The sequence below is a fragment of the Chiloscyllium plagiosum genome, unplaced genomic scaffold (assembly GCF_037043375.1).
Source record: "Chiloscyllium plagiosum isolate Xiang-an unplaced genomic scaffold, Cpla_swu_hap1 HiC_scaffold_53X, whole genome shotgun sequence".
NCBI lineage: Eukaryota > Metazoa > Chordata > Chondrichthyes > Orectolobiformes > Hemiscylliidae > Chiloscyllium > Chiloscyllium plagiosum.
This window is the reverse complement of record NW_028270191.1, coordinates 15,140,746-15,167,799: the sequence shown is the minus strand read 5'-3', so window position 1 is coordinate 15,167,799 and position 27,054 is coordinate 15,140,746. Positions and strand designations below refer to the sequence as shown.

Genomic DNA, 27,054 nt, shown 5'->3' with positions numbered 1-27,054 from the left:
TGGCTGCACACATGAGCAGAGGGCTCAAAATTGTAACTTTGTAATCCCAGTTAAATCTAGCCTGTACCTCTTAAAAGAAAAGGTGTGGCTTGAGCAGGGACAGGAAATAAATCTGACCTGTGAAATAGAAAACAATCTTTAATTATAGAAAGCGGGTTGCACTAGAGCCGTGGGTGGAGGAGGTGGAAAGGAGGAGAGATGGCCTGTATTCATAGGCAGCGGAGAACAGATAACTGTAGATATCAATTCTAGGAGTCAAGCCCATAGTGCTGCAAGAAGTTCAATATTCTAACAAGAGTTGCAAAAGTCAGTGAATGCATCTTCAAAGGTCGTATCCTTACAAATGCAACTCTAATCTTGGACACCACTCAATTTTCCTCACCTGTCAACAATTACTAACATAAGAAATAAGAGTAGATCTTTGAAATTTGACACTTCCCAGCCTCTCGTCACTTAAGAAATACTCCTTTATTTTTGTCTACCAAAGTGGATAACATTTCACAGTATGCAAAAACTTGGCAGTTGAAATATACTCATTTTGCATCTCCAAATCCCCTTAAGACATTGTCATATCATCCTTAGAACCGACGCTGCCCCCAAGTTGTGTCCTCTGCAAACCACAACGTATTGCATTTCATCCCCATATCCAGGTAATTAGTATAAACTGTGAATAGCTGGGACACGAGCACTACCCTCCTAATCACGGCCCCACACATTCCCTGAGTTTGCAGAACAAGGTGGTATGCAACAGAAGGCAACACAAGCAAATTGGAAGGGACAGGCACACCTACATGTTGCACCTGGCAAGGTGATGATGCTCACCATTAACAGACTACTCATCACTGAGATGGTGCCCAATGATAAAGTATGACAGTATCCTCATGCCTGACCCCCTCACACCATGTGTCCCACATGCCCATAAACTTAATTCTCTTCCAATTTACAAATTGTATTTCTTACATTATCAACCATACCACATTGCAACTTTATCCTGTGCAATTTCTCTTTCGGATACCAAAGAGTGCAATCTGGTCAGGTGTGGAAGAACAGCAAGATGAATACGCAGCATTATAATGTACATTCACACTTGCACCTATGAGCTCAGATAACTATGCAGCTTAGGGGATAGCACAGAGGCAGGACTTCCATGTGATGAGACACTGGGCACAAGGAGTCTGCAGCTAGAGCACAGATGCCAGCTCACCAATGTGTGATGGGCCAACCTATGGAGGGATGTTATTAAGTATGCAAAACAAAAATGCTTAATGCGTTGGGAAGCCTGCAAGAAAGCCAGTGATCAATATCGAAGAGCAGAGAGGAGGCACAGTATTTTGCGCAGAATTTATAAACCCATCATTTCAGAATGGAAATGATAGCCAGTTTCATCTGGACACTTGTGCAGCCAGCTATGATACAGTATCTAATAGTCTAAATCTCAACTTTCACTACAATACCAGCAGCAGTCACACAACTTCTGCGTCCTGCAGCAAAAGCTCAGATTGCTGCCATTGTGGCTGTGGATTAGTATGCAAAAGCCACCTCAAACTGTGGGAGTGGCTCCACACAGCACAAACCTACTGTGCTTCCTCCGGAAGATAGCATTAATTCTACCAAGATGCTGCAAGCCACAGCCTTTTAGGACCAAAGCCCATCAAAGGCATTCTATAAGACCATGTGCAGTCACCTCTTTTGAAATTTAGCGTCTTTCCATCAGTCATGCTTAAAGCCACTGTGTAGGAACAATAAGACAAGTAAAAGCACAGCAGACAGACACTAAAGGGAATGCACAAGGTTGATATGTGTATTTTGCCATAGGTTTTGGTTTTGCATTGTGACCAAGTGGTCACTGTGATGTTCAGTGAGAGAGAAGAAGATAAGGTATGGGACTCTTGACGAATGGGAAATTGGCATTATATTTACTGGTATCACATTTGGATACATCTTTCACCAACCCAGCCAGAAAGCAGATGTCTTGGTTGCTTCACTTCTCTTCCTCCTCATCCGGTATAGCTGGTGGCAAGGGCTGTCCTCTCATGATGGTACGGTTGTGCAGCATGCAGCAAATCTGCTGCTCTATCAAACTGTATAGAGCTCCTTCACAGTGGTGCAGACTGCATAAATGTTGTTTCAGCATATCAATGGTCTTCTGTATCATTTTGTATAACAGCATGTGGTCAGTGGATAGTTTTGTCATGCAATTACCAACCTTCAGTTTGCTGCAGTGATTCAAAATGCAGTTGGCACAGAGGACTACTTCAGAATGCAGGTATTTACCTGCTGCCAAGATATTGAGTGATGGCCTTCCTGATTCTCTGGCCAGGGTCACACATGAAGAATTGGAATCCCTATTGATTCTCATATAGGGCAGACTTTCCACATACTGTGCCAGCAAATTGATATGTGCATATTTTATGGAACCCTGCACAGGTAAAGCTGAAAGTGAAGCTGCATGCTTACACTGCCTGCTTCTCTGATCAGGAGAAAAATGAAATGTATTCAGCTCTCATTGCATAGAGGATCCCAGTAGCCTCCCTCATGCAACAGTGGATGGCAAACTGAGATGTTGTAAATACCTCCAGCTCCAGTCTGGAGGGAACTCATTTAACTGTTCATCATCACGGTCACCTGCACAGCTACTAGTAATGTGGTCCTTGCCCTGCTCTGAATTGAAGTTGTTGCTACATTGACTGAAATCTGCTGCCCAGAATGCCTTTACTGAAGCCCACACGCTGTTGGTCCTCTCTCTCTTCCAACCACTTCTCCTGATCTGTGTCGCCCAGAAGTTTCAAATTGCTGGCTTTGTATGAGTGATACTCATGATCATGAGCTGTGTGTTATCCCGAGAGAAAAGTAAAGCTCAGAGTTACTGATTAAACAACTTCATTCAAATCATACAATTTTCAAGTTAAAGTAAAAGTATTCTGAAATGATAAGATCAGACCATTCTCAAATGACTTTAAGCAGAGGACATTTTACAATCTTGGAATACTAATGAGATCACATAGAAGTTTCTCAAACACTAAAGAATTTGAAGGTTAAAATGGTTAAGAAGTACACAAACCAGTAAAATGAGCAGAATTCCTGTTATGGCTTAGAATGGACAGTAAGTGATATAACCCCTCATGCCTGCTCTGGCAAAAGATTAGATCATGAAGATTCTTCCAAATTAGCTTCACTTTTCTACATACTGCTCATATCCTCCGTTCCCTTAATTGAAAATATCAACTTCAACCTTAAAGAAAAGTAACAGCATCCGCATTAGTAAATAAATGCATCAGATGATGTGATGGATCACGTAGTAGAACAGGAAGACCCAATGTTCAAGAGCTTGTTGGGATTGTATTATAGGCCCAGCAATAGTCAGTGGGAAATTGAGAAGCAAATATATAAGGAGATCTCAGATATCTGTAAGAATAATAGGATGGTAATAGTAATGGATTTAACTTTCCAAACATAAACTGGGACTGTCATAACACTAAGGGCTTGTAAAATGTGTACAAGAATACTTTCTTATTCAATATGTGGATGTACTGACTGGAGAACGAGCAATACTTGACTTTCTGTTGGAAAATAAGGCAGGACAAGTGATTGAGGTGTCAGTGGGGGAGCACTTTGGGAACCAGTGATTATAATGCTATTAGTTTTAAGATAGTTATGGAAAAGGATAGACCGGATCAAAAAGGTAAAACTCTAAATTAGAGTAAGGCCAATTTTGACAGTATTAGACAGGAACGTTACAAGGGGTCACAGGTTCAAGGTGAGAGGGGAAAAGTTTAAGGGAGGTGTGCACGAGAAGTTTTTCATGCAGAGAGTGGTAGTAGTCTCGAACACACTGCCAGAAAAGGTGGTGGGAGCAGGCACATTGTGACATTTAAGAAGCATCTGGGTGATTACATGAAGGAGATAATAGAGGGATATGGATCTAATAAGGACAGAAGATTTTTCAGTTTAGTTAGAGCATGATGATCGGCACAGGCTTGGAAGGCTGCACTTCTCTTGGTTCTTTGATTGGGGGAGACTACTCACAGGTAAAGGGATGTTTGGAAATTGGAAGGCCTTCAAAAATGAGATAACAGGAGTTCACAAACAGTATGTTCCCATTAGTGCAAAGGGTAAGGCTGGTAGGTGTAGGGAATGCTGGATGACTGGAGAAATTGAGGCTCTGGTCAAGAAAAAGGAGGCATATGACCAGTATAGACAGCTGGGATTGACTGAATCCCAGCAGAGTACAAGGGCAGTAGGAGTATCCTTAAGAGGGAAATCAGGAGGGTGAAAAGGCAAAGTGAGATAGCTTTGGCAAACAGTGTTAAGAAGAATCCAAAGAGATTCTATAAGTACATTAAGGGCAAAGGAGTAACTAGGAAAAGAATAGGGCCCCTTAAAGATCAGTGTGACCGCCTATCTGTGGAACCACAGGAGCTGGGTGAGATAATAAACAAATATTTCGTGTCAGTATTTACTGTGGAGAAGGACAATGGAAGCGAGGGAAACTGGGAAAATAAATAATAATGTCTTGAAAAGAGTTCATATTACAGAGGAGTGGTGCTGAAGATCTTAAAATACATAAAGACAGATAAATCCTCAGGACCCTATCAGTGTTTCCCAGCACTTTATGGGAAGCTAGGGAAGAAATTGCTGGGTCTCTTGCTGAAATATTTGTGTCACGGACTGCCATGGGTGACAGCCAGAAGACTGGAGGTTGGCTAATGTGGTGTCGTTATTTAAGAAAGGCTGTAAGGAAAAGCCAAGGAACTACAGACCGGTGAGCCTTATGTCAGTGGTGAGCAAGTTGTTGGAGGGGACAGGATTTATATGCATTTGGAAAGGCGAGGGCTGATCAGGGACAGTCAACGTGACTTTGTGCATGGCAAACCATGCCTCATTAACTTGACTGGGTTTTCTGAAGAGGTGACAAAGAAGATTGATGAAGGCAGTGTGGTAGACATTGTCTATGTGGACTCAAGCAAAGTGTTCGACGAGGTTCCACATAGTAGACTGATTAGTAAAGTTAGATTTCAGAGGATCCAGCGGGAGCTAGCCAACTGGATACAAAATTACCTTGAAGATCGGAGACACAGAGTGTGGTGGTGGAGGGTTGCTATTCAGACTGAAAGCCTGTGACCAGTGGTGTACCACAAGGATCGGTGCTGGGTCCACTACTTGTTATCATTTATATAAATGATATGGATTGAACATAGGAGACACAGTTAGTAAATTTGCAAATGACACCAAAACTGGTGGTGTGGTGGACAGTGAAGATTATCTCAGAGTACAGTGGAACCTTGATGAGGATGAGGAGTGGCAAATGGAGTTTAATTTAGATTAATGTGAGCTGCTGCATTTTGGAAAAGCAAATCAGGTTAGGACTTACACACTTAATGGTAAGGTCCTGGGAGTGTTGCTGAACAAAGAGACCTGGGGTGCAGGTGCATATTTTCTTGAAAGTCGAGTCGCAGATAGACAGAATGGTAAAGGAAGTGTTTGGTACGCTTTGCTTTATTGGTCAGAACATTGAGCAGAGGAATTGGGATGTCATGTTTCGGCTGTATAGGACATTGGTGAGACCACTTGTAGAATATTACATTCTACAAGGAAGGATGTAGTTAAAAAAGAGTGCAGAAAAGAGTTACAAGGATGTTGGCCAGGACTGAAAGGGTTGAGTGATAAAAGAGAGGCTGAGTAGGCTGAGGTTTTTTCCCCCTGGAGTGTCAGAGGCTGAGAGGTGTCCTTCATAAAGGTTTATAAAATCATGAGGGACATGGATAGGGCGAATACCCAAGGTCTTTTTTCCTAGGGTAGGTGAGTCCAAAAGTAGAGGACATAGGTTTAAGATGAGAGGGGAAAGATTCAAACAGGACTCGAGGGGTAATTTTTTTCACAGAGGGTGGTGCGTGCATGGAACAAACTGCCAGAGCAAATAGTGAAGGCAGCATTTAAAAGGCATCTGGATGGATATATGAATAGGAAGGGTTTAGAGGGATACGGGTCAAATGCTAGCAAATGGGACTAGGTCAGATTGGGATGTTTGGTCAGCACAGACGAGTTGCGCCAAGGAGTCTATTTCCATGCTGTATGACTCCATGACTCTACGACGTAAGTAACAGGAGCAAAAGTCGACCTTTTTGTCCCTTGAACCTGATCATTCAGTAAGATCATGGCTGATATGCTTATGGCCTTAATCCTTTCCTGCCCATTCTCCATTTCCCTTAACCTCACTACATTTCTAAAATCTAACTCAGCCATCTGTATACTCAATGACCTAGCTTCCACTGCTCTCTGGGAGTAGAGAATTCTAAAAGATTCATAATCCTGAAAAAGAAATTCCTCCCATCTCAATCTTAAATGGGAGACTCCTTATTTTTAAACTGTGCCTCATTTTCACCACTCCCAAATTGGAAACAATTTTCAGTGTCTACCCTGTCAAGCACCCTCAGAATCTTTAAATTTCAATATGATCGCATCTCATCTAAATTTCAGTAAAATCTCCCTTAACAATGCCTACAAAGTTGGAGCGAGTCTTCACTATTTTTGTTTTCCATTCCTCATCCCCTTTGCTATGAAGAATAGCATTCAAGTTGCTAACTGGACCTGCACATTCACTTTTGTGATGCATGTACAAGGACATCCAGATCCCTCTGTATTGCGGCAGTCTGCAGTCTCTCTCCAGTTAAATCATATCCTACTTTTCTACTCTCACTGCCAAATATTTACCCACTCCCTTATTCTATCTAAATCCGTTTGCAAGATCCTTTGTATCCTCCTCACAACTTGATTTCCTATCCATCGGCAAATTTGGCTACAAATCACTCAGACACTTCATTCAAGATATTAATATATGTTGTAATAGTTTGCCAATCTGAAAATTAAACACAGAATCCAACTCTGTTTTCTGTTACTCTGACAATCCTGCTTTCTTGCCATATCCTCAAAGAACTAGGATAAGTTTATCAAGCACTATTTCCTTTTCATAAATCCATTTAGACTCTGACTGACTACATCCTGCTACTACTTCCTTAATTATGGATTCTAGCATTTTCCCAATAATGGATATTTGGCTAACTGACCTATAGTTTCCTGATTTATGTCTCCCTTCTTGATCCTTGGTCTGTGTTGGCTTAGATGAGTGAGGTGTTCATTAGCCACAAGAAGAGGAGGAAATAAGTGCCCACTTATATCAAGAAGCATTTCTAGATCAGTTGTAGCAATTAAATTATACAGCATAATGAACCTCTCCCTCCTCTGCCCAACAGCACATCTTGACCCTAAGCTCAGAAAAGTACCTACATCATATCAAAATCATGTTTCTTCCCCCATTCCCACATCAGCTAGCTGTGACTCCCCAGTGAGATTGTGAAACGTTGTTTTGTGTCTCAGGCTGCCTGCAGACTGGATTGAGAGGAAGCAAGGACTGCAGATGCTGGAGAGTCAGAATCGGAAAGTGTGGCACTGGAAAAGCACAGCAGATCAGTCAGCATCTGAGAAGCAGGAGAGTCGACATTTCGGGCATAAGCCCTTCATCAGGAATGATTCAGACAGGATTAAGGCTGCCTGATCATCCCAGTTCTGATCCTCCCAGCCAGTCAGTAGCCTCTCATTCCAATTAAGGTGTCCGTATCAAGGTGATGGTAAAAGGGCTTTCTATCAATACAGGCTGCAAGAAGCCCATTAACACTTGAGGACAACATTACATTCAAGCAACATCTTGTTTATACAGTACGTTTAACAAAATAAATTGCCCCAGATCGCCCCACAAAGTGGACGGCAACCAGACACCAAAACATTTGTGAGCCAAGGTAAATGAGCGAATGGATGGAAAATAATTATCCAATTTTAAAATGATAAACCTATCGAAGAGATAGGAAAAACAATCAGATGTCACAAATTCATGAACTTTCATGCAACTACCTGTGTACAGTTCTTTAAATATTTGAACATCTGAGAAGTTTGTAGAGAGCGTTTGGGTTCTCTTACCAGTCTGAATGTGAGGCTCCTGTTTGAATGAGGATCATCTATTAGTCTCTGCAGGTTGTTGGCTACTAATGAAACAACAGAAAAGAAGGTTGTCAGGGTAGGTAAAAGGACATTGTATCAGCCAATATTTGAATATAAACGGTGCTGCAACTTACCAACCATCATGTCAAACTCGTCTACCAAACCAGCAGAGACGAGCTCCTGAGAAACACCAACCGCAGAGTCTAAGGGTCAGGTATTTAAAATCAGTTTTGTGTGGAATTAGTATAATCATAGAATCTCTACAGTGCAGAAAGAGGCCGTTCAGCCCATTGAGTCTGCACTGACCCTCCAAACAGCATCCCACTCAGACCCACCACCTTACCCTATCTCTATAACCCTACATTTCCCATGGCTAATCCACCTAGCCTGCACATCCCTGAACACTATGGGCTATTTAGCATGGCCAATTCACTTAACCTGCACATCTTTGGACTGTGGAACAAAACCAGAGCACCCGGGGGGAGCCCCTGCAGACACGAGGAGAATGTCTGTGTGGACTTTGCACAGTCGCCCAAGTCTGGAATAGAATCCAGGTCCCTGGCATTGTGAGGCAGCCGTGCTAACCACTGAGTCACCGTGCTGCCCATAATCATTAATACTGATCAGGGCGACACAGTCTGATCTTAAACTTAACAGTCAATAAATGTACTGTCCTTGTCCATGTTCATTATAGTGCAGAACACCCACTGCAGCTTTTTAAAGGAACAGTTGCCCTCCTTTACTCTCAACTATTTGGTTAGTCATCCATTTCCAGTTGGATTTCAGGACACATGCCCCATTTCTAACCAAGACAATATAAAGGGTGACTTGGGTTTGGTCTCTGCCATTTTACAACCAACCACTAAAATCTCAATGATTTGGAAGTCTAATGTTCTGATAGATCAGAATTTAATAAATATCATCCAAACTTACCCCTTCCTGGAGTGAACTCAAATCTGATATCATTTAGCTCCCTTCGTAAATTCCTGTGTAAACATTAAAACAGTTAATACAGAAATTGTGACACAGCACCTGGATTACCATCTTCAGTTCTAAAATTATTTTTTACTAATGGAAAACTTCCTTCAGAGTTTGAAAACTCCGAGTTATGAAAATCTGCCCCTCCTCCACTCAGTCTCATTTTCCAATTTCCTATCAGTGCTGCCCACCCTTAGATGAACATTTCCCCTGTACCTCATCTAAGAGGACTGGGTTGTCTGGCCCTTCACAGTCACCAATCTTTCTCCATGACAGTGACTCTGATAGCAGCTTCTCTCCCAGTAACTAAAATCAGGATGCCTTGTTTAGTTGCTCTATTGGACGTCTTCACAGGGATGCGTTAGCTAAGCATGTTTGCTACTTGTACTGATCTGAAGTGCACAGTGACCAGATCACCTATTATCAGCACAGCTTACTTCATTCAAATGGTCAGTGTGTACAAAAAAACTTTCCACAAGATTTAGTTGAGGTTGAATTCTCCTTACCGTAGTCGCAGGACTAGATGGACAGAACTATCTTCATTACTTAGATGAGATGGACTTTCTGATTGTTCCTGTCAAAAGCATAAATGTTAAAGAGAGTTGGAATAATATTAAATGTCTTTGTCAAATCCTAAGCTTCAGAGAGGGCCGCTCTGCTAGCTTCTACAAGTTACTAAAGACAGTTTGGAAAATCATTGCAACAATGTCCCATTTGGCTCACCATGTAAGGGCACTTATCTTTTGGCAATGTTCTGAATCCCAAAAAAGATAATTGAAAACAACATGGGATCGGTAACAAAATCTCTGAACCCATCATCATCAACTGCACCCCAGAAAGATGTCATCCTTTTATTATCATTAATGATCACTAATCCATAGGTTCACATAACAGGTCCTTAGTGTCGGATTTATCTGTATATCCCCAGTTATATTGTCGCATTTCTCCAGGGGCACAAGCTTGTTAATAATAACAACATGGTATAAAATGTATTGTGAATATGTCAGGGTCCTGAGGGACTACAGCTGATCTCATGTCAGCAGGATTGCCCTAAGATATGGAAGGCTCTGGGTCTTCACTATTGTTATCCCAACAAATTGTTTTAAGTATTATTTGTACTTTTCAGTTAGTATTAGTATGAGGTTTGACAGACATATACGTTTGTTCTGTTTGCCTCTGGCTGCTGTGAAGTGCATCTGAAATAAATCTGGAGTCATTGCTGGAAAGTGTATCTATATTTAATAGCAGGGTCTTTATCTCTTTTGTGATTGTAAGATGTTGACACCTTTGTTGGAGTCACTCTTCAATTTCCTGTCCTTGAAGGTTGCATGAGAGACAAAAGAACTAAGATGCTGGAATCCAAGGTCGACAGGCAGGAAGCTGGAAGAACACAGCAAGCCAGGCAGCATCAGGAAGTGGAGAAGTTGACGTTTCGAAACATTGACTTCTCCACCTCCTGATGCTGCCTGGCTTGCTGTGTTCTTTCAGCCTTCTGCTTGTCTACCTTGAAAGTTAATGTTGGCAGGCTACCTAACATAGGAACAGGAGTAGGCATTCAACCCATTGAGCCTGTTCCTCCATTTAATACAATCATGGCCTGATCAAATATTTCAACGCCTTTTATCCACACTCTCTCCATACCAATTTTTGCCACTGGTAATCAAAACTTATCAACCTACACTTTAAGCATACTCAAAGACTAAGTTCCCACAGCTTTCTCAGATAGAAAATTCCAAAGATTCACAACTTTCAGTTATAGAATTACTCCTCATCCCAGTCTTAAATGCCACCCTCATTTTAACTTGTGCCCCCTGGTTCTAGACTCCCCACCCAGGCATTTAACCGGTCTATCCCTTCATGTATTTTGTAGATTTCAATGAGAACACTTCTAATTTTCCAAGACTGTTGCAAAATTAAGCCCAGTTTGCCTAATCTCTCTTTATAGACCAATCCTGCCGCCTTGGGACAATTCTGGTAAACCTTGGTTGCACTCCACCTATGGCAATAATATTCCTTGAGATAAAGAGACCAGAATTGCACACAGTCCTCCAGCTCCTATACAATTTAAAGCAAGATGTCACTCGTGGTATACTCAAATCCTCTTACAATGAAGACTAACATTCCATTAACCTTTGTAATAGCTTGCTACACCTGCATGTTAACCTTCAGTGACTTATCAACAAGGACACCTAGGTCCCTTTGCACATCTACACTTTCCAACCTCCTAATCATTTAAGAAATATTCTACACATCTATTTCTCCTACCAGCGTGGACAATGTTATATTTTTTCCACATTATATTCTATTTGACAAATTTTTTTGTTCAATCACTAAGCCTGTAAAATCCTCTTCATAACACACATTCCTTGTCTAGCTTTGTGCCACCTGCAAATATTACATTAGATCTCCATGTCCAAATCATTGATATATAATGTGAACAGCTGGGGCCCAAGAACACATCTTTGAGATACCCCACTAGTCATTCTGCCAGTGCAAGAATAACCCACTCATTCCTACTCTGTTTTCTATTTTTTAAACAATCATTAATCCATGCCAATACATTACCTCCTGTGCCACATGCTTTAATTTTGCTAACCAACCTCCTGTTGGGGGGGGGGGGGTCTGATCAAAAGCCTTCTGAAAATCCAAATATACTACATCCATTAACTCTCCTTTATCAACTTTATTAGTGACATCCTCAAAAACCTCCAAATGGACCAAACCGGATTTTCAATCAAATCAAATCTAATACTGATTATGCCCAACAAAATATTTTTTCTCCATGTGTCCATTTATCACGTCCTTTATGATAGATTCGAGCATTTTCCCTACTTCTGATGGAAAGCTGATGGGTGTGGAGTTCCCTGTTTTTCTTCCCTTGCTGCTTTTTTAAAAAAAATGGTGGGAATACTAGATACAAGGTTCCAATCTGCAGGAATCATTCCAGAATCTAAAGCATTTTGGAAAATGATTATCAATTCAGCCCCATTAATTTCTCTCATATAACCTTCATACTAATACAATTTTCCATCAACTCCTTATTCTCCTTCATTACTTGAATCTCTAATTCTGGGAGATTTCTGGCAGTGAAGAGTGTCACCTCCAGGTCCCAATTCAGTTCTCGCCCAACATCCATGCTTCCAGCAATTGTCAAAACACCACTGATGACTAAGCTTCCAGCCCTTAACAGAAGTGTTCAAATTAGTTATATAGTCCAGCTGACCATATAGACCTGGGACCTGTCTGGACTGTTGAGGGTGACTTTACTGATGAGGCATCAGGGTGCCAATTGGATGTCTTTTGAATGAGATGCAGTGATCTCTTTGCTGAACTCAGGAAGTGGTATAACCTTTGTGCATTACTCTGGAAGTGGAGGGTATGCAATGTATAACATTGATGATTTTAGCAAAACTTTCTCGTAAGACAGTAGCTCCAGAGGTAGACCTGGGTGGGAAGAAAATGCAGTTAAACCCGAGGTTTCAATGTCCTACCAGCCCTTGCCCCACTTGCTGGCAATGTGACAAACTGTTGGTCTTTCAAAGTGGTTCACCTGAACGTTTTTGAGATCATGATGCAACTGAACGAAAGAGTCATTCATCTGATACAGAGTTTAAACCCTCCCAGCACTCAAACCTCACTCACCTTGAAAGTAAAGCTATAGCATGGTTTCCAGTCAACAAATGTGGAAGTTCAAGGTGAACAACAGCTATAAAACTGGGACAGAGGGTCAGCATTAAACTATCGAGACTACTTTTGTTTGATTCATCCAACAGCACTCCCTCCAGACCCAGGATATCCTTCCTCAGATAAAAAGACCAAAAATGCACACCATACTTTAGGTGTGGTCTCACCAAGGCACTGGACAATTGCAGCAAGACATCCCTGTTCATCTACTCAAATCCTCTTGCAATGAAGGCCATTTACCCTCTTCACCTCCTGCTGTACCTGCAGGCTTACATTCAGCAACTGGTGTATGAGGACACCCAGGTCTTGTTGCACCTCCTTTTTTCCCAAACTATCACCATGCAGATAATAATTTTCTTTCCTGTTTTTGCTACCAAAGTGGATAAATTCACATGTATACACATTATACTTCACCTGCCAGGTATCCAGCAACACTGATAGAGTCATTGAGTCATAGAGACGTACAGCATAGAAACAGACCCTTCAGTCCAACCCCTCCATGCCGACCAGATATCCCAACCCAATCCAGCCCCACCTGCCAGCACCCGGCCCATATCCCTCCAAACCCTTCCTATTCATATACCAATTCAAATGCCTTTTAACTGTTGCAATTGTACCAGCCTCCACCACATCCTCTGGCAGCTCATTCCATACACGTACCACCCTCTGTGTGAAAACGTTGCCACTCACGTCCCTTTTATATGTTTCCCCTCTCACCTTAAACCTATACCCTCTAGTTCTGGACTCCCCCAGCCCAGGGAAAATTCTTTGTCTATTTATCCTATCCATGCCCCTCATAATTTTGTAAACCTCCATAAGGTCACCTCTCAGCCTCCGACACTCCAGGGAAAATAGCCCCAGCCTGTTCAGCCTCTCCCTTTAGCTCAAATCCTCCAACCCTAGCAACATCCTTGTAAATCTTTTCTGAACCCTTTCAAGTTTCACAACATCTTTCCGATAGGAAGGAGACCAGAATTGTATGCAATATTCCAACAGTGGCCTAACCAATGTACTGTGCAGCCACAACATGACCTCGCAACTCCTGTACTCAATACTCTGACCAATAAAAGAAAGCATACCAAACGCCTTCTTCACTATCCTATCTACCTGCGACTCCACTTTCAAGGAGCTATGAACCTGCACTCCAAGGTCTCTTTGTTCAGCAACACTCCCAAGGACCTTACCATTAAGTGTATAAGTCCTGCTAAGATTTGCTTTCCCAAAATGCAGCACCTCGCATTTATCTGAATTAAACTCCATCTGCCACTTCTCAGCCCATTGGCCCATCTGATCAAGATTCTATTGTAATCTGAGGTAACCACCTTAGCTGTTCACTACATCTCCAATGTTGGTGTTATCTGCAAACTTACTAACTGTACCTCTTATGCTCACATCCAAATCATTTATGTAAATGACAAAAAGTAGAGGCCCTAGCACTCCACTGGTCACAGACCTCCAGTCTGAAAAACAACCCTCCACCACCACCCTCTGTCTTCTACCTTTGAGCCAGTTCTGTATCCAAATGGCTAGTTCTCCCTGTATTCCATGAGATCTAACCTTGCTAATCAGTCTCCCATGGGGAACCTTACTGATGTCCATATAGATCACATCTACCGTTCTGCCCTCATCAATCCTCTTTGTTACTTCTTCAAAAAACTCAATCAAGTTTGTGAGACATGATTTCCCACACAGAGACATGTTGACTATCCCTAATCATTCCTTGCCTTTCCAAATACGTGTACATCCTGTCCCTCAGGATTCCCTCCAACAACTTGCCCACCACCGAGGTCAGGCTCACTGGTCTATAGTTCCCTGGCTTGTCCTTACCACCCTTCTTAAGCAGTGGCACCACGTTAGCCAACCTCCAGTCTTCCGGCACCTCATCTGTGACTATTGATGATACAAATATTTCAACAAGAGGCCCAGCAATCACTTCCCTAGCTTCCCACAGTGTTCTAGGGTACACCTGATCAGGTCCTGGGGATTTATTCACCTTTATGCATTTTAAGACATCCAGCACTTCCTCCTCTGTAATATGGACATTTTGCAAGGTGTCATTATCTATTTCGCTACTTTCTATATCTTCCATATCCTTTTCCACAGTAAATACTGATGCAAAGTACTCGTTTAGTATCTCCCCCATTTTCTGCGGATCCACACAAAGGCCACCTTGCTGATCTTTGAGGCGCCCTATTCTCTCCCTAGTTACCCTTTTGTCCCTAATGTATTTGCAAAAACCCTTTGGATTCTCCTGAACTCTATTTGCCAAAGCTATCTCATGTCCCCTTTTTGCCCGTCCTGATTTCCCTCTTAAGTATACTCCTACTTCCTTTATACTGTTCTAAGGATTCCCTTGATCTATCCTGTTTATACCTTACATAGGCTTCCTTCTTTTTCTTAACCAAACCCTCAATTTCTTTAGTCATCCAGCATTCCCTATACCTACCAGCCCTTCCTTTCACCCTGACAGGAATATACTTTCTCTGTAATCTCATTTCTGAAGGCTTCCCATTTTCCAGCCGTCCCTTTACCTGCCAACATCTGCCTCCAATCAGCTTTTGAAAGTTCTGGCCTAATACCATCAAAATTGGCCTTTCTCCAATTTAGAACTTCAACTTTTAGATCTGGTCTATCCTTTTCCATCACTATTTTAAAACGAATAGAATTATGGTCGCTGGCCCCAAAGTGCTCCCCCACTGACACCTCAGTCACCTGCCTTGCCTTATTTCCCAAGAGTAGGTCAGGTTTTGCACCTTCTCTAGTAGGTACATCCACATACTGAATCAGAAAATTTTCTTGTACACACTTAACAAATTCCTCTCCATCTAAACCCTTAACACTATGGCAGTCCCAGTCTATGTTTGGAAAGTTAAAATCCCCTACCATAATCACCCTATTATTCTTACAGATAGCTGAGATCTCCTTACAAGTTTGTTTCTCGATTACCCCCTGACTATTAGGGGGTCTATAATACAATCCCAATAAAGTTATCATCCCTTTCTTATTTCTCAGTTCCGCCCAAATCACTTCCCTGGATGTATTTCCGGAAATATCCTCCCTCAGTACATCTGTAATGCTATCCCTTATCAAAAATGCCACCTCCCTCCTCTCTTGCCTCCCTTTCTATCCTTCCTGTAGCATTTTTATCCTGGAACCTTAAGCTGCCAGTCCTGCCCATCCTTGAGCCATGTTTCTGTAATTGTTATGATATCCCAGTCCTATGTTCCTAACCATGCCCTGTGTTCATCTGCCTTCCCTGTTAGGCCCCTTGCATTGAAATAAAAGCAGTTTAATTTATTCGTCCTACCTTGTCCCTGCCTGCCCTGACTGTTTGACTCGCTTCTGTTCTCAGCTGTACCAGTCTCAGATTGATCTCTTTCCTCACTATCTCCCTGGGTCCCACCACCCCACCTTACTAGTTTAAATCCTCCTGAACAGTTCTAGCAAATTTCCCTGCCAGTATATTAGTCCCCTTCCAATTTAGGTGCAATCTGTCCTTCTTGTACTGGTCATTTCTTCGCCAAAAGAGATTCCAATGATCCCAAATAGTGAATCCTTCTCCCGTACACCAGCTCCTCAGCCATACATTCATCTGCTCTATTCTCCTATTCCTGCCCTCACTAGCTCGTAGCACTGGGAGTAATCCAGATATTACTACCCTTGAGGACCTCCTTTTTAAATTTCTGCCTAACTCTCTGTAATCTCCCTTCAGAATCTCAACCTTTTCCCTTCCAATGTCGTTGGTTCCAATGTGGACAATAACCTCCTGCTGGCCCCTCTCCCCCGTGAGAATATCCTCCATCCTCTCTGAGACATCCTTGATCCTGGCACCAGGGAAGCAACACACTATTCTGATTTTTCGCTGCTGGCCACAGAAACCTCTGTCTGTACCTCGGATTACAGAATCCCCTAACACAATTGATCTTTTGGAACCCGACGTACCTCACATTGCATTAGAGCTAGTCTCAATACCAGAAACTTGGCTGATGAGCCATTACTCCCCAGACCTAGAATACAGTAAAATGCTGTCCCTACTATCTGCCGCGAGAGTTCACCGTAGTCTACATACCACCTCATGCGGATGTGAAGAATGCCCTGGACGAAATTTACACTGCCACAAACACTCTAGAGACAAAATTCCCTGAGGCCTTATTCATCATGGCCAGTGACTTCAACTAAGCCAACCTCAAGAGGGTGCTGCCAAAGTAGCACCAACACATCTCCTATCCCACCAGAGGACCGAACATCCTGGACCACTGCTACAAAACCAACAAAGACCCCTACCGCTCCATCCTCCACCCACACTTTGGAAAATCAGATCATAATGCTGTGTTCTTCTTCCCAGCTTATGCTAAAATGGGAGGATCCTCCACAAAAAGTACAATGCTGGTCCAAGGCAGTGGAAGACTGTCTCTGGGACTGCTTGGAATCAGTGGACTGGATCATATTCAAGTAGTCAGCAGAAAACCTAGACAAGTATGCCGCTGCCATCACAGACTTCATTAGCAAATGCATGGAGGTCTGTGTACCAAAGAGGTCAATCCGGGCGTTCCCCAATCAGAAACCTTGGATAAACCGGGAAATCCACACCTTACTGAAGACCAGACACGCAGCATTCAAAGTCGGATGACCCAGACCTATATAGAAAATCCTGAGGTGACCTCCACAAAGCCATCAGGGATGCCAAGAGGCAGTACTGGACCGAGTTAGAGGCCCAAACCAACCAAACAGAAACCCATTGCCTGTGGCAAGGCCTAACTAACATAACAGGATACAAAATGAAGCAGAGCAAGATAGAGGGCAAAGACACATCCCTCCCTAATGAGCTCAACACTTTCTATGCCTGGTTCGAGCAGAATGCCAGTGGCATAGTGTCACCTGCCCCGACAGCCTCGGACATACCTGTGCCCACACTCACTGCTGTTGACGTCAGTTTGGTCAGCCTAGGAGTCAACCCAGGGAAAGTGACTGGCCTGGACACAGTCTCCGGCTGTGCACTGAGATTCTGTACAGACCAGATTAGAGTGGTGCTGGAAAAGCACAGCAGGTCAGGCAGCATCCCACGCACAGGAAAATCGATGTTTTGGGCAAATACCTTTCATCAGGAACAGAGGCAGGATGTCTGCAGAATGGAGAGATAAATGGGGGTGGGGAGAATGTAGCATAGAGTACATAGGTGAATGGGGTGGGGATGAAGGTGATAGGTCAGGGAGGAGGGTGGAGTGGATAGGTGGAAAAGGAGATAGGCAGGTAGGACAAGTCATGGGGACAGTGCTGAGCTGGAAGGTTGGAACTGGGGTGAGGTGGGGGAAGGGGAAATGAGGAAACTGTTGAAGTCCACATTGATGCCCTGGGGTTGAAGTGTTCTGAGGCCGAAGATGAGGCATTCTTCCTCCAGGCGTCGGGTGGTGAGGGAGCAGCAGTGGAGGTGGCCCAGGACCTGCATGTCCTCGGCTGAGTGGGAGGGGGAGTTGAAATGTTGGGCCACAGGGCAGTGTGATTGATTGGTGCGGGTGTCCCGGAGATGTTCCCTAAAGCACTCTGCGAGGAGGCGTCCAGTCTCCCCAATGTAGAGGAGACCACATCGGGAGCAATGGATACAATAAACGATATTGGTGGACGTGCAGGTAAAACTTTGATAGATTTGGAAGGCTCCTTTAGGGCCTTGGATGGAGGTGAGGGAGGAGGTGTGGGCATAGGTTTTACAGTTCCTGCGGTGGCAGGGGAAGGTGCCAGGAAGGGAGGGTGGGTTGTTGGGTGGGGGGGGGACGTAGACCTGACCAGGTAGTCACGGAGATAACGGTCTTTGCGGAAAGCAGAAAGGGGTGGGGAGGGAATTATATCCCTGGTGGTGGGGTCCGTTTGTCCTGTACGGACCAACTGGCAGAGGTAGTCACTGACATCTTCAACCTCTCCCTCTGCAAGCCGAAGTCGCCACCTGTTTCAAGAAGGCCACCATCATCCCAGTACCTAAGAAAGCACATGCAACGTGCCTTAATGACTACTATCCAATGGCTCTGACCACCAAAAATCATGAAGTGCTTCGAGAGGCTGGTCATGGCTCACATCAGTTCTAGTCTCCCAGCCTGCGTCGATCCCCTATAATTTAGGTAAAAACAATGACGGCAGATGCTGGAAACCAGATTCTGGATTATTGGTGCTGGAAAAGCACAGCAGTGCAGGCAGCATCCGAGGAGCAGGAAAATCGACGTTTTGGGCAAAAGCTCTTCATCAGGAATACAGGCAGAGTGCCTAAAGGGTGGAGAGATAAATGAGAGGAGGGTGGGGGTGGGGAGAAAGTAGCGTAGAGTACAGTAGGTGAGTGGGGGTGGGGATGGAGGTGATAGGTCAGGGAAGAGGGTGGGGGAAGGTAGCAAAGAGTACAATGGGTGGATAGGGGTGGGGATGGAGGTGATACGTCAGGGAGGAGGGTGGAATGGATAGGTGGAAAAGAAGATAGGCAGGTAGGACAGGTCATGGGGACAGTGCTGAGCTGAAAGTTTGGAACTGGGGTGAGGTGGGGGAAGGGGAAATGAGGAAACTGTTGAAGTCCACATTGATGCCCTGGGGTTGAAGTGTTCCAAGGTGGAAGATGAGGTGTTCTTCCTCCAAGCGTCGAGTGGTGAGGGAGCGGCGGCGAAGGAGGCCTAGGACCTCCATGTCCTCGGCGGAGTGGGAGGGGGAGTTGAAATGTTGGGCTACAGGGTGGTGTGGTTGATTGGTGCGGGTGTCCCAGAGATGTTCCCTAAAGTGCTCTGCTAGGAGGCATCCAGTCTCCCCAATGTAGAGGAGATCGCATCGGGAGCAACAGATACAATAAATGATATTGGTGGATGTGCAGGTAAAACTTTGATGGATGTGGAAGGCTCCTTTAGGGCCTTGGATGGAGGTGAGGGAGGAGGTGTGGGCGTAGGTTTTGCAATTTCTGCGTTGGCAGGGGAAGGTGCTAGGACGGGAGGGTGGGTTGTTGGGGGTGGGGGGTGGGGCGTGGATCTGACCAGGTAGTCATGGAGGGAACAGTCTTTGTGGAAGGCGGAAAGGGGTGGGGAGTGACAAATATCCCTGGTGGTGGGGTCCGTTTGGAGGTGGCGGAAATGTCGGTGGATGATTTGGTTTATGCGAAGGATTGTAGGGTGGAAGGTGAGCACCAGGGGCGTTCTGTCCTTGTTACGGTTGGAGGGGTGGGGTCTGAGAGCAGAGGTGCGGGATGTGGACGAGATGCGTAGGAGAGCATCTTTAACCACGTGGGAAGGGAAATTGCGGTCTCTAAAGAAGGAGGCCATCTGGTGTTTTCTGTGGTGGAACTGGTCCTCCTGGGAGCAGATACGGCAGAGGCGGAGGAATTGAGAATACAGGATGGCATTTTTGCAGGAGGTAGGTTGGGAAGAGGTGTAATTCAGGTAGTTGTGCGAGTCAGTGGGTTTGTAAAAAATGGCGGTGTCAAGTCGGTCGTCATTAATGGAGATGGAGAGGTCCAGGAAGGGGAGGGAGGTGTCAGAGATGGTCCAGGTGAATTTAAGGTTGGGGTGGAATGTGTTGGTGAAGTTGATGAATTGCTCAACCTTCTCGCGGGAGCATGAGGTGGCGCCAATGCAGTCATCATTGTAGCGGAAGAAGAGGTGGGGAGTGGTGCCGGTGTAATTATGAAAGATGGACTGTTCTACGTAGCCAACAAAGAGACAGGCATAGCTGGGGCCCATACGGGTGCCCATGGCTACCCCTTTGGTCTGGAGGAAGTGGGAGGATTCAAAGGAGTAATTGTTAAGGGTGAAGACCAGTCCGGCCAAATGAATGAGAGTGTCGGTGGAAGGGTACTGTTGGGGACCTTGGGAGAGGAAGAAACGGTGGGCTTGGAGGCTCTGGTCATGGCGGATGGAGGTGTAGAGGGACTGGATATCCATGGTGAAGGTGAGGCGTTGGTGGCCGGGGAAACAGACGTCTTAGAGGAGGTGGAGGTCATGGGTGGTGTCTCGAACGTATGTGGGGAGTTCCTGGACTAGGGGGGTTAGGACAGTGTTGAGGTAGGTAGAGATGAGTTCAGTGGGGCAGGAGCATGCTGAGACAATGGGTCGGCCAGGGTGGTCAGGCTTGTGGATCTTGGGAAGGAGGTAGAGCCAGGCAGTGCGGGGTTCCCAGACGATGAGGTTGGAAGCTGTGGGTGGGAGATCTCCTGAGGTGATGAGGTTCTGTATGGTCTGGGAGATGATGGTTTGGTGATGGGTCATGGTCGAGGGGGTAGTAGGAGGAGGTGTCCTCGAGTTGCTGTCTGGCTTCAGCGGTATAGAGGTCAGTGCGCCAGACTACCACTGCACCCCCTTTATCTGCTGGCTTGATGGTGAGGTCGGGATTGGAGCAGAGGGAGTGGAGGGCTGTGCATTGTGAGGGTGAGAGGTTGGGGTGGGGGAGGGGGGTAGACAAGTTGAGGCGGTTAATGTCCCGGCGAAGGGGTCCTTGGAAGGTGGGCAGGAGTTCTGATTGTAAAAGTAAGCTCGGAGGCGGAGGCGGCGGAAGAAGTGTTCGACGTCACGGCATGTATTAAATTCATTGATGTGTGGGTGGAGGGAGATGAAGACTGATCGTTCGTCCTCAGTGAGGGGGAGGTCTGGAGGGATGGTGAAAACTCGGCAGGGCTGGGAGCTGGGATCTGGTGTGGGTGTGGAGCTGGGAGTAGGGACGGAGCCTGTAACTGGAGTGGGTGTGGTGGTGGGGGGAATGGGGGTAGAGTCATGAGCCCTCAGGGTGTACCCCTCAGGGTTCTGGGGGGTGGGGATGGTGACAGTGGGATCTGTGGGGGGCGTGTCAGCAGAATACAGGTGAGTGGCATTGGGAATCGTCTGGAATGTTTGAGGAGCGCTAGTTATGGAGGTGGATAGATAAAAGTTTGTTGTATCCGTTGCTCCCGATGCGGTCTCCTCTACATTGGGGAGACTGGACGCCTCCTCGGCCTCCTTCACCACCGCTCCCTCACCACCCGACGCCTGGAGGAAGAACGTCTCATCTTCCGCCTCGGAACACTTCAACCCCAGGGCATCAATGTGGACTTCAACAGTTTCCTCATTTCCCCTTCCCCCACCTCACCCCAGTTCCAAACTTCCAGCTCAGCACTGTCCCCATGACTTGTCCTACCTGCCTATCTCCTTTTGCACCTATCCACTCCACCCTCCTCTCTGACCTATCACCTTCATCCCACCCCATCCACCCATTGTACTCATTTCTACCTTCCCCCACCCTCCTCCCTGACCTATCACCTTCATCCCCTCCCCCATTCACCTATTGTACTCTATGCTACTTTCTCCCTACCCCCACCCTCCTCTCATTTATCTCTCCACCCTTCAGGCACTCTGCTTGTATTCCTGATGAAGGGCTTTTGCCCGAAACGTCGATTTTCCTGCTCCTCGGATGCTGCCTGAACGGCTGTGCTTTTCCAGCACCACTAATCCAGATCCCCTATAATTTGCCTACTGACGTAACAGGTCCTCAGCAGACACCATTTTCCTTCCCTTATACTCATCCCTGGAACACCTGGAAAAGAAGGACACCTCCATCAGACTCCTGTTCATTGACTACAGCTCCACCTTCAACACCATGATCCCCTCGAGACTGACCTTAAAACTCAGGCCTAGGTTTCAGTTCCACCCTCTGTAACTGGATCCTCAGCTTCCTGACCCACAGACCGCAATCAGTGAGGATAGACAACAGCATATCCTCCATGATAACACACAATACTGGAGCCCCCCCACCAAGGATGTGTTCTCAGCCCCCTATTGTACTCCCTCTACACCCACAACTGTGTTGCCAATTTCAGAATGAATGCCATCTCCAAGTTTGCTGATGACACCACTATGCTAGGCTGGATATCTAACAACGAAGAGTCAAAATACAGGAAGGAGATAGAGGGCTTGGTGACCTGGTACAATGATAACAACCTGTCTCTGAATGTTGGCAAAACTAAAGAACTGCTCACTGACGTCAGAGAGAAAAGAGGAGAACACACCCCCATCTACATCGACAGAACTGAGGTTGAGAGCGCCAAGTTCCTTGGAGTGATGATAAACGAACACCTGTCCCGGACTTCCCACGTAGATGTGATGGTCAAGAAGATACAACAATGCCTCTTCTTCCTCAGGTGGCTCAGAAAATTCGGCATGTCCACAAGGTCCCTCACCAACCTTTAAAGATGTACCACTGAAAGCATACTGTCCCGGTGCATAACGACCTGGTATGGTAACTGCTCTGCCCAGGACTGGAAGAAACTACAGAAGGTTGGGTGCACAGCCCAGACCATCACGAAAGCCAACCTTCCATCCATGGACTCCACTTACATGGGTCGTTGCTATGGAAAGGCTGCCAACATCAGGAAGACCCATGCCACCCAGTAATGCTCTCCTCAAACCTCTTCAATCAGGCAGAAGATACAGAAGATTGAACACACGGACCAGCAGGTTCAGGAACAGCTTCTTCCCAATCATGGTCTGCCCACCTTTTTTATTTTTGTGCCAGACAGGAATCAGCAATTGTTGCAGTTCCTCCATGCACTCTTTAAATGTTTTCCTTTGCCCATCTACCATCATCCCTTTAAGTAATGTTCCCTAATTTATCATAGTCAGGTTGCGCCTCATACCATTGTCATTTCCTTTATTTAGATTCAGGATCCTAGTTTCAGAATCAACTATGTTACTTTCCATCTTAATGAAGAATTCTATTATATTATGGTCACACTTCCCAAAGGGGCCTCGCACAGCTCGATTGCCAATTATTCACTTCTCATAACACAATATTCAGTCTAGGAGGCCCGTTCTCTATTTGGTTCCTCAACCTATTGATGCAGAAAGCCATCCCAAACACACTTGGAACTCTTCCTCCAAGCTATTGTTATTTGATTTGCCCAATCTTTACGTATTCAAGTCACCCATAACTACAGCTGTATTTTTGTTGTTTGCATCTCCAAATGTCCTGTTTAATACCTTTCCCACGTTACCACTATATACAACACTATCATTTTCTGCCCCTTGGTGTTTTTAAGCTCTAGGTTCCATTTGCCAGAGTAAATATCCTTTCTCATATTTGCGTTAATGCCTTTTTTAACCAGCAATGCCTCTCAACATTCATCTCCTTTTCGTCTGTCCTTTCTAAAATCGGAATACCCCTGGGATATTCAGTTCCCATCCCTGGTCACCCTGCAGCCACTTCTCCATAATCCCAACTATATTAAACCCATTCACATCTATGTCCGTGATTAGTTCAGGTCTGAGCTTGCTACTCAAGAGACCACAAGACACAGAATGGCCTGTTCCCTAGTTGGTTCTGCAACCTAGTGATCCAGAAAACCATCCCATACACTTCAGGAATTCCTCCTCTAAAGGTTTTGTTACTGATTTGATTTGCCTAATCTAGATGTGGATTAACATCATCCATAACTACAGCTGTATATTTGTTGTTTGCATCTCTAAATGTCCTGTTTAATGCCTTCCCCACATTACCACTACATCCAACACCCTATCATTTTCTGCCCCTTAGTGTTTTTAAGCTCAGACTACACTTCACCAGATCTAATGTTCTCTCATGTTGGTGTTAATTCCTTTTTAACCAGCAATGCTACCCCACCTTCATTTCTTTTTCATCTGTCCAACCAAAAAATGGAATGCCCCTGGGATATTCAGTTCCCATCCCTGGTCACCCTGCAGCCACTTCTCCATAATCCCAACTATATTAAACCCATTCACATCTATGTCAGTGATTAATTCATCCACTTTATTACGAATGTTCTGCACATTAAGACACAAGGCCTTAAGGCTGGTCTTTTCAAACATTTAGTCCCATTCTCATTATTTTGCCACATGTGGCCCGGATATCCTTGCCTTTTAATTCTTAGCCTAATCACTTTCTTATTTCCCATTCAGTTTTTTGTTTTTGCCCTGTTTCCTTCTCTTCTATCTCCTTGTATAGTTTCCAATCCCCCTGCCATTTCAGTTTAAACCCTCCCCAACAAACACTGGCATTTCCTTCCTAGGACATCAGTCCTGGTCCTGTCCAGGTGGATCCTATCCAATCTGTACTGGGCCATCCCCCCCAGATCCAGTCCCAAGATCTGAGGAAACTGAAACCCTCCCCCTTCACCATCTCTCCAGCCACTGATTGAACTGATATATCCAGCTACTTCTATTCTGACTGTGGCACAGGTAGCAACCCTGAGATCACTACCTTTGGAGGTCCTATTTTTTAAAAACCTGCTTCCTAAGTCCCTATATTCTGCTCTTAGGATCTCATTCCTTTTTGTTTTAAATCTATGCTGTTGGTATCAATGTGTAACATGACCATTGGCTGTTCACTCTCCCATCCAGAATGTTTTGTAGCCACTCTGAGACAAACTTGACCCTAGCAGCTAGGAGGCAACATTCCATCCTGAAATCTGGTTTGTGGCCATAGAAATATCTATCTATTCCTATTGCAATTTATCCCCCTATTTAATAGCTTTTCCATATTTATTCCTCCTCTACTATGCAGCAGAGCCAACTGCGCTGTACCAAACTTGGCTGTTGCTACTTTCCTCTGAGAGGCATTTTCCCCGTTTGGTCCAAAATATTATATCTGTTTTGCAATGGAATGGTCACAGGGGACTTCTGTACTGCCTGCCAAGTCCTCTTGCTCTTTCTGTTGATCGTCCATTCCCTCCCTGCCTGTGAAGCCTTAGCCTGTGGAGTGACCACCTCATTCCTCTTCATCCAGTTTTAAATAGTCTACCTCTTATTGGGAGACTTATGCTGTCTAAGTCTAGACTCACCAGGCAGGGAATTATCTATATCTACCCTATGTAAGGATTTTGTAAGTTTCAATGAGATCACCTCTCATACTTCAAAATTCTAGGAAGTACAGACCTGGTTTGCTCAATCTCTGAGAATAAAATAATCCCACCATTTGATGGATTAATCTGGTGACCTCTATTGCAAGTACGTTCTTCCTTAGACAAGGAGACCAAACCTGTACACAATACTCCAGGCGAAATGTCACTGAATCTCTATAGGCGTTACAGAAAGGCCTCAGTACTCCAATCCTCTCGTGATGAAGGTCAACATACTGCTTGCCTTCTTAATTGTTTGGAACACCTGCATGACAGTTTTTAATTACTCATGAATAAGGACATCTAGATCCCTTTGGACATGCATATTCCCTAACTTCTCACCATTTAGGAAATATTCTGAATTTCTGTTTTTTACCTCCTATCAAAGTGGATAAATTTATTCCATCTGCCATGTTTTTGCCCATTTACCCACCCTGTCTAAGTCTTCTTGAAGCTTCCGTGCAGCCTCCTTACAACTTGTATTCCCACCAAGTTTGATGTTATCTGCAAATTCGAAAATATTATAATTGATTCCCACAGCCAAGTCTTTTTATAAATTGCGAACAGCTGAGGACCTGGTTCTGACTTTTGCGGTACCCCACTAGTAGTCGGTCATCCTAAAAATCATCCATTTATCCCTACTCTCCCTACTTTGTCTTGTTGATCAATTCTCAACCCATACCTCCCCAATCCCAGTGCTCCATGTTTTTAAGGAGAAAGTGAGGACTGCAGATGCTGGAGATCAGAGCTGAAAATGTGTTGCTGGGAAAGCACAGCAGGTCAGGCAGCATCCAGGGAACAGGAGAATCGACGTTTTCCTGAAGAAGGGCTCATGCCCAAAACGTCGATTCTCCTGCTCCTTGGATGCTGCCTGACCTACTGCGCTTTTCCAGCAACACATTTTCAGCTCCATGTTTTTAAACTAACCTCCTGTGTGGAACTTTATCAAAAGCTTCCTGTGGGTGGCACGGTGGCACAGTGGTTAGCACTGCTGCCTCACAGCGCCAGAGACCCGGGTTCAATTCCCGCCTCAGGCGACTGACTGTGTGGAGTTTGCATGTTCTCCCCGTGTCTGCGTGGGTTTCCTCCGGGTGCTCCGGTTTCCTCCCACAGTCCAAAGAGGTGCAGGTCAGGTGAATTGGCCATGCTAAATTGCCCGTAGTGTTAGGTTAAGGGATTGGTGGGTGGCGCTTCAGCGGGGCGGTGTGGACTTGTTGGGCCAAAGGGCCTGTTTCCACACTGTAAGTAATCTAATCTAATCTAATCTAAAAAAAATACTATTACACTATATCCACTGGTTCACCCTTATCTATTGTCAAAGTAAAATCCTTAAAAGAACTAAATTAAGTTTGTCAAATGTGATTTGCCTTTCATACCATTCTTTTGTAGGTATCATCTTCAGTTATCATCTGTTATAACAAGAGGGTGGTACGTGTATGGAATGAGCTACCAGAGCAAGTGGTAGAGGATAGTACAATTGCAACATTTAAAAGGCAGGGTTTGGAGGGACATGGATTGGGTGCTAGCAGGTGGGACTAGATTGGGTTGGGATATCTGGTCGG

At 44.8% G+C, this 27,054-nt stretch overlaps 1 protein-coding gene across 3 annotated transcripts in view; it reads right to left on the bottom strand.

Annotated features, from left to right (window-relative positions):
- LOC122543361 (STE20/SPS1-related proline-alanine-rich protein kinase-like) overlaps nucleotides 1–27,054 on the bottom strand; it is a 128,546-nt gene that overhangs the window by 23,445 nt on the left and 78,047 nt on the right. For all 3 annotated transcript variants that reach the window (XM_087985457.1, XM_043681985.2, XM_087985458.1), the window contains 4 exons: nucleotides 9,477–9,544; nucleotides 8,926–8,978; nucleotides 8,127–8,195; nucleotides 7,972–8,036 (listed from right to left, as the gene is read on the bottom strand). In XM_087985457.1, coding sequence (XP_087841583.1) covers nucleotides 7,972–8,036; nucleotides 8,127–8,195; nucleotides 8,926–8,978; nucleotides 9,477–9,544 — 255 coding nt within the window. The remainder of the gene's footprint in view (nucleotides 1–7,971; nucleotides 8,037–8,126; nucleotides 8,196–8,925; nucleotides 8,979–9,476; nucleotides 9,545–27,054) is intronic.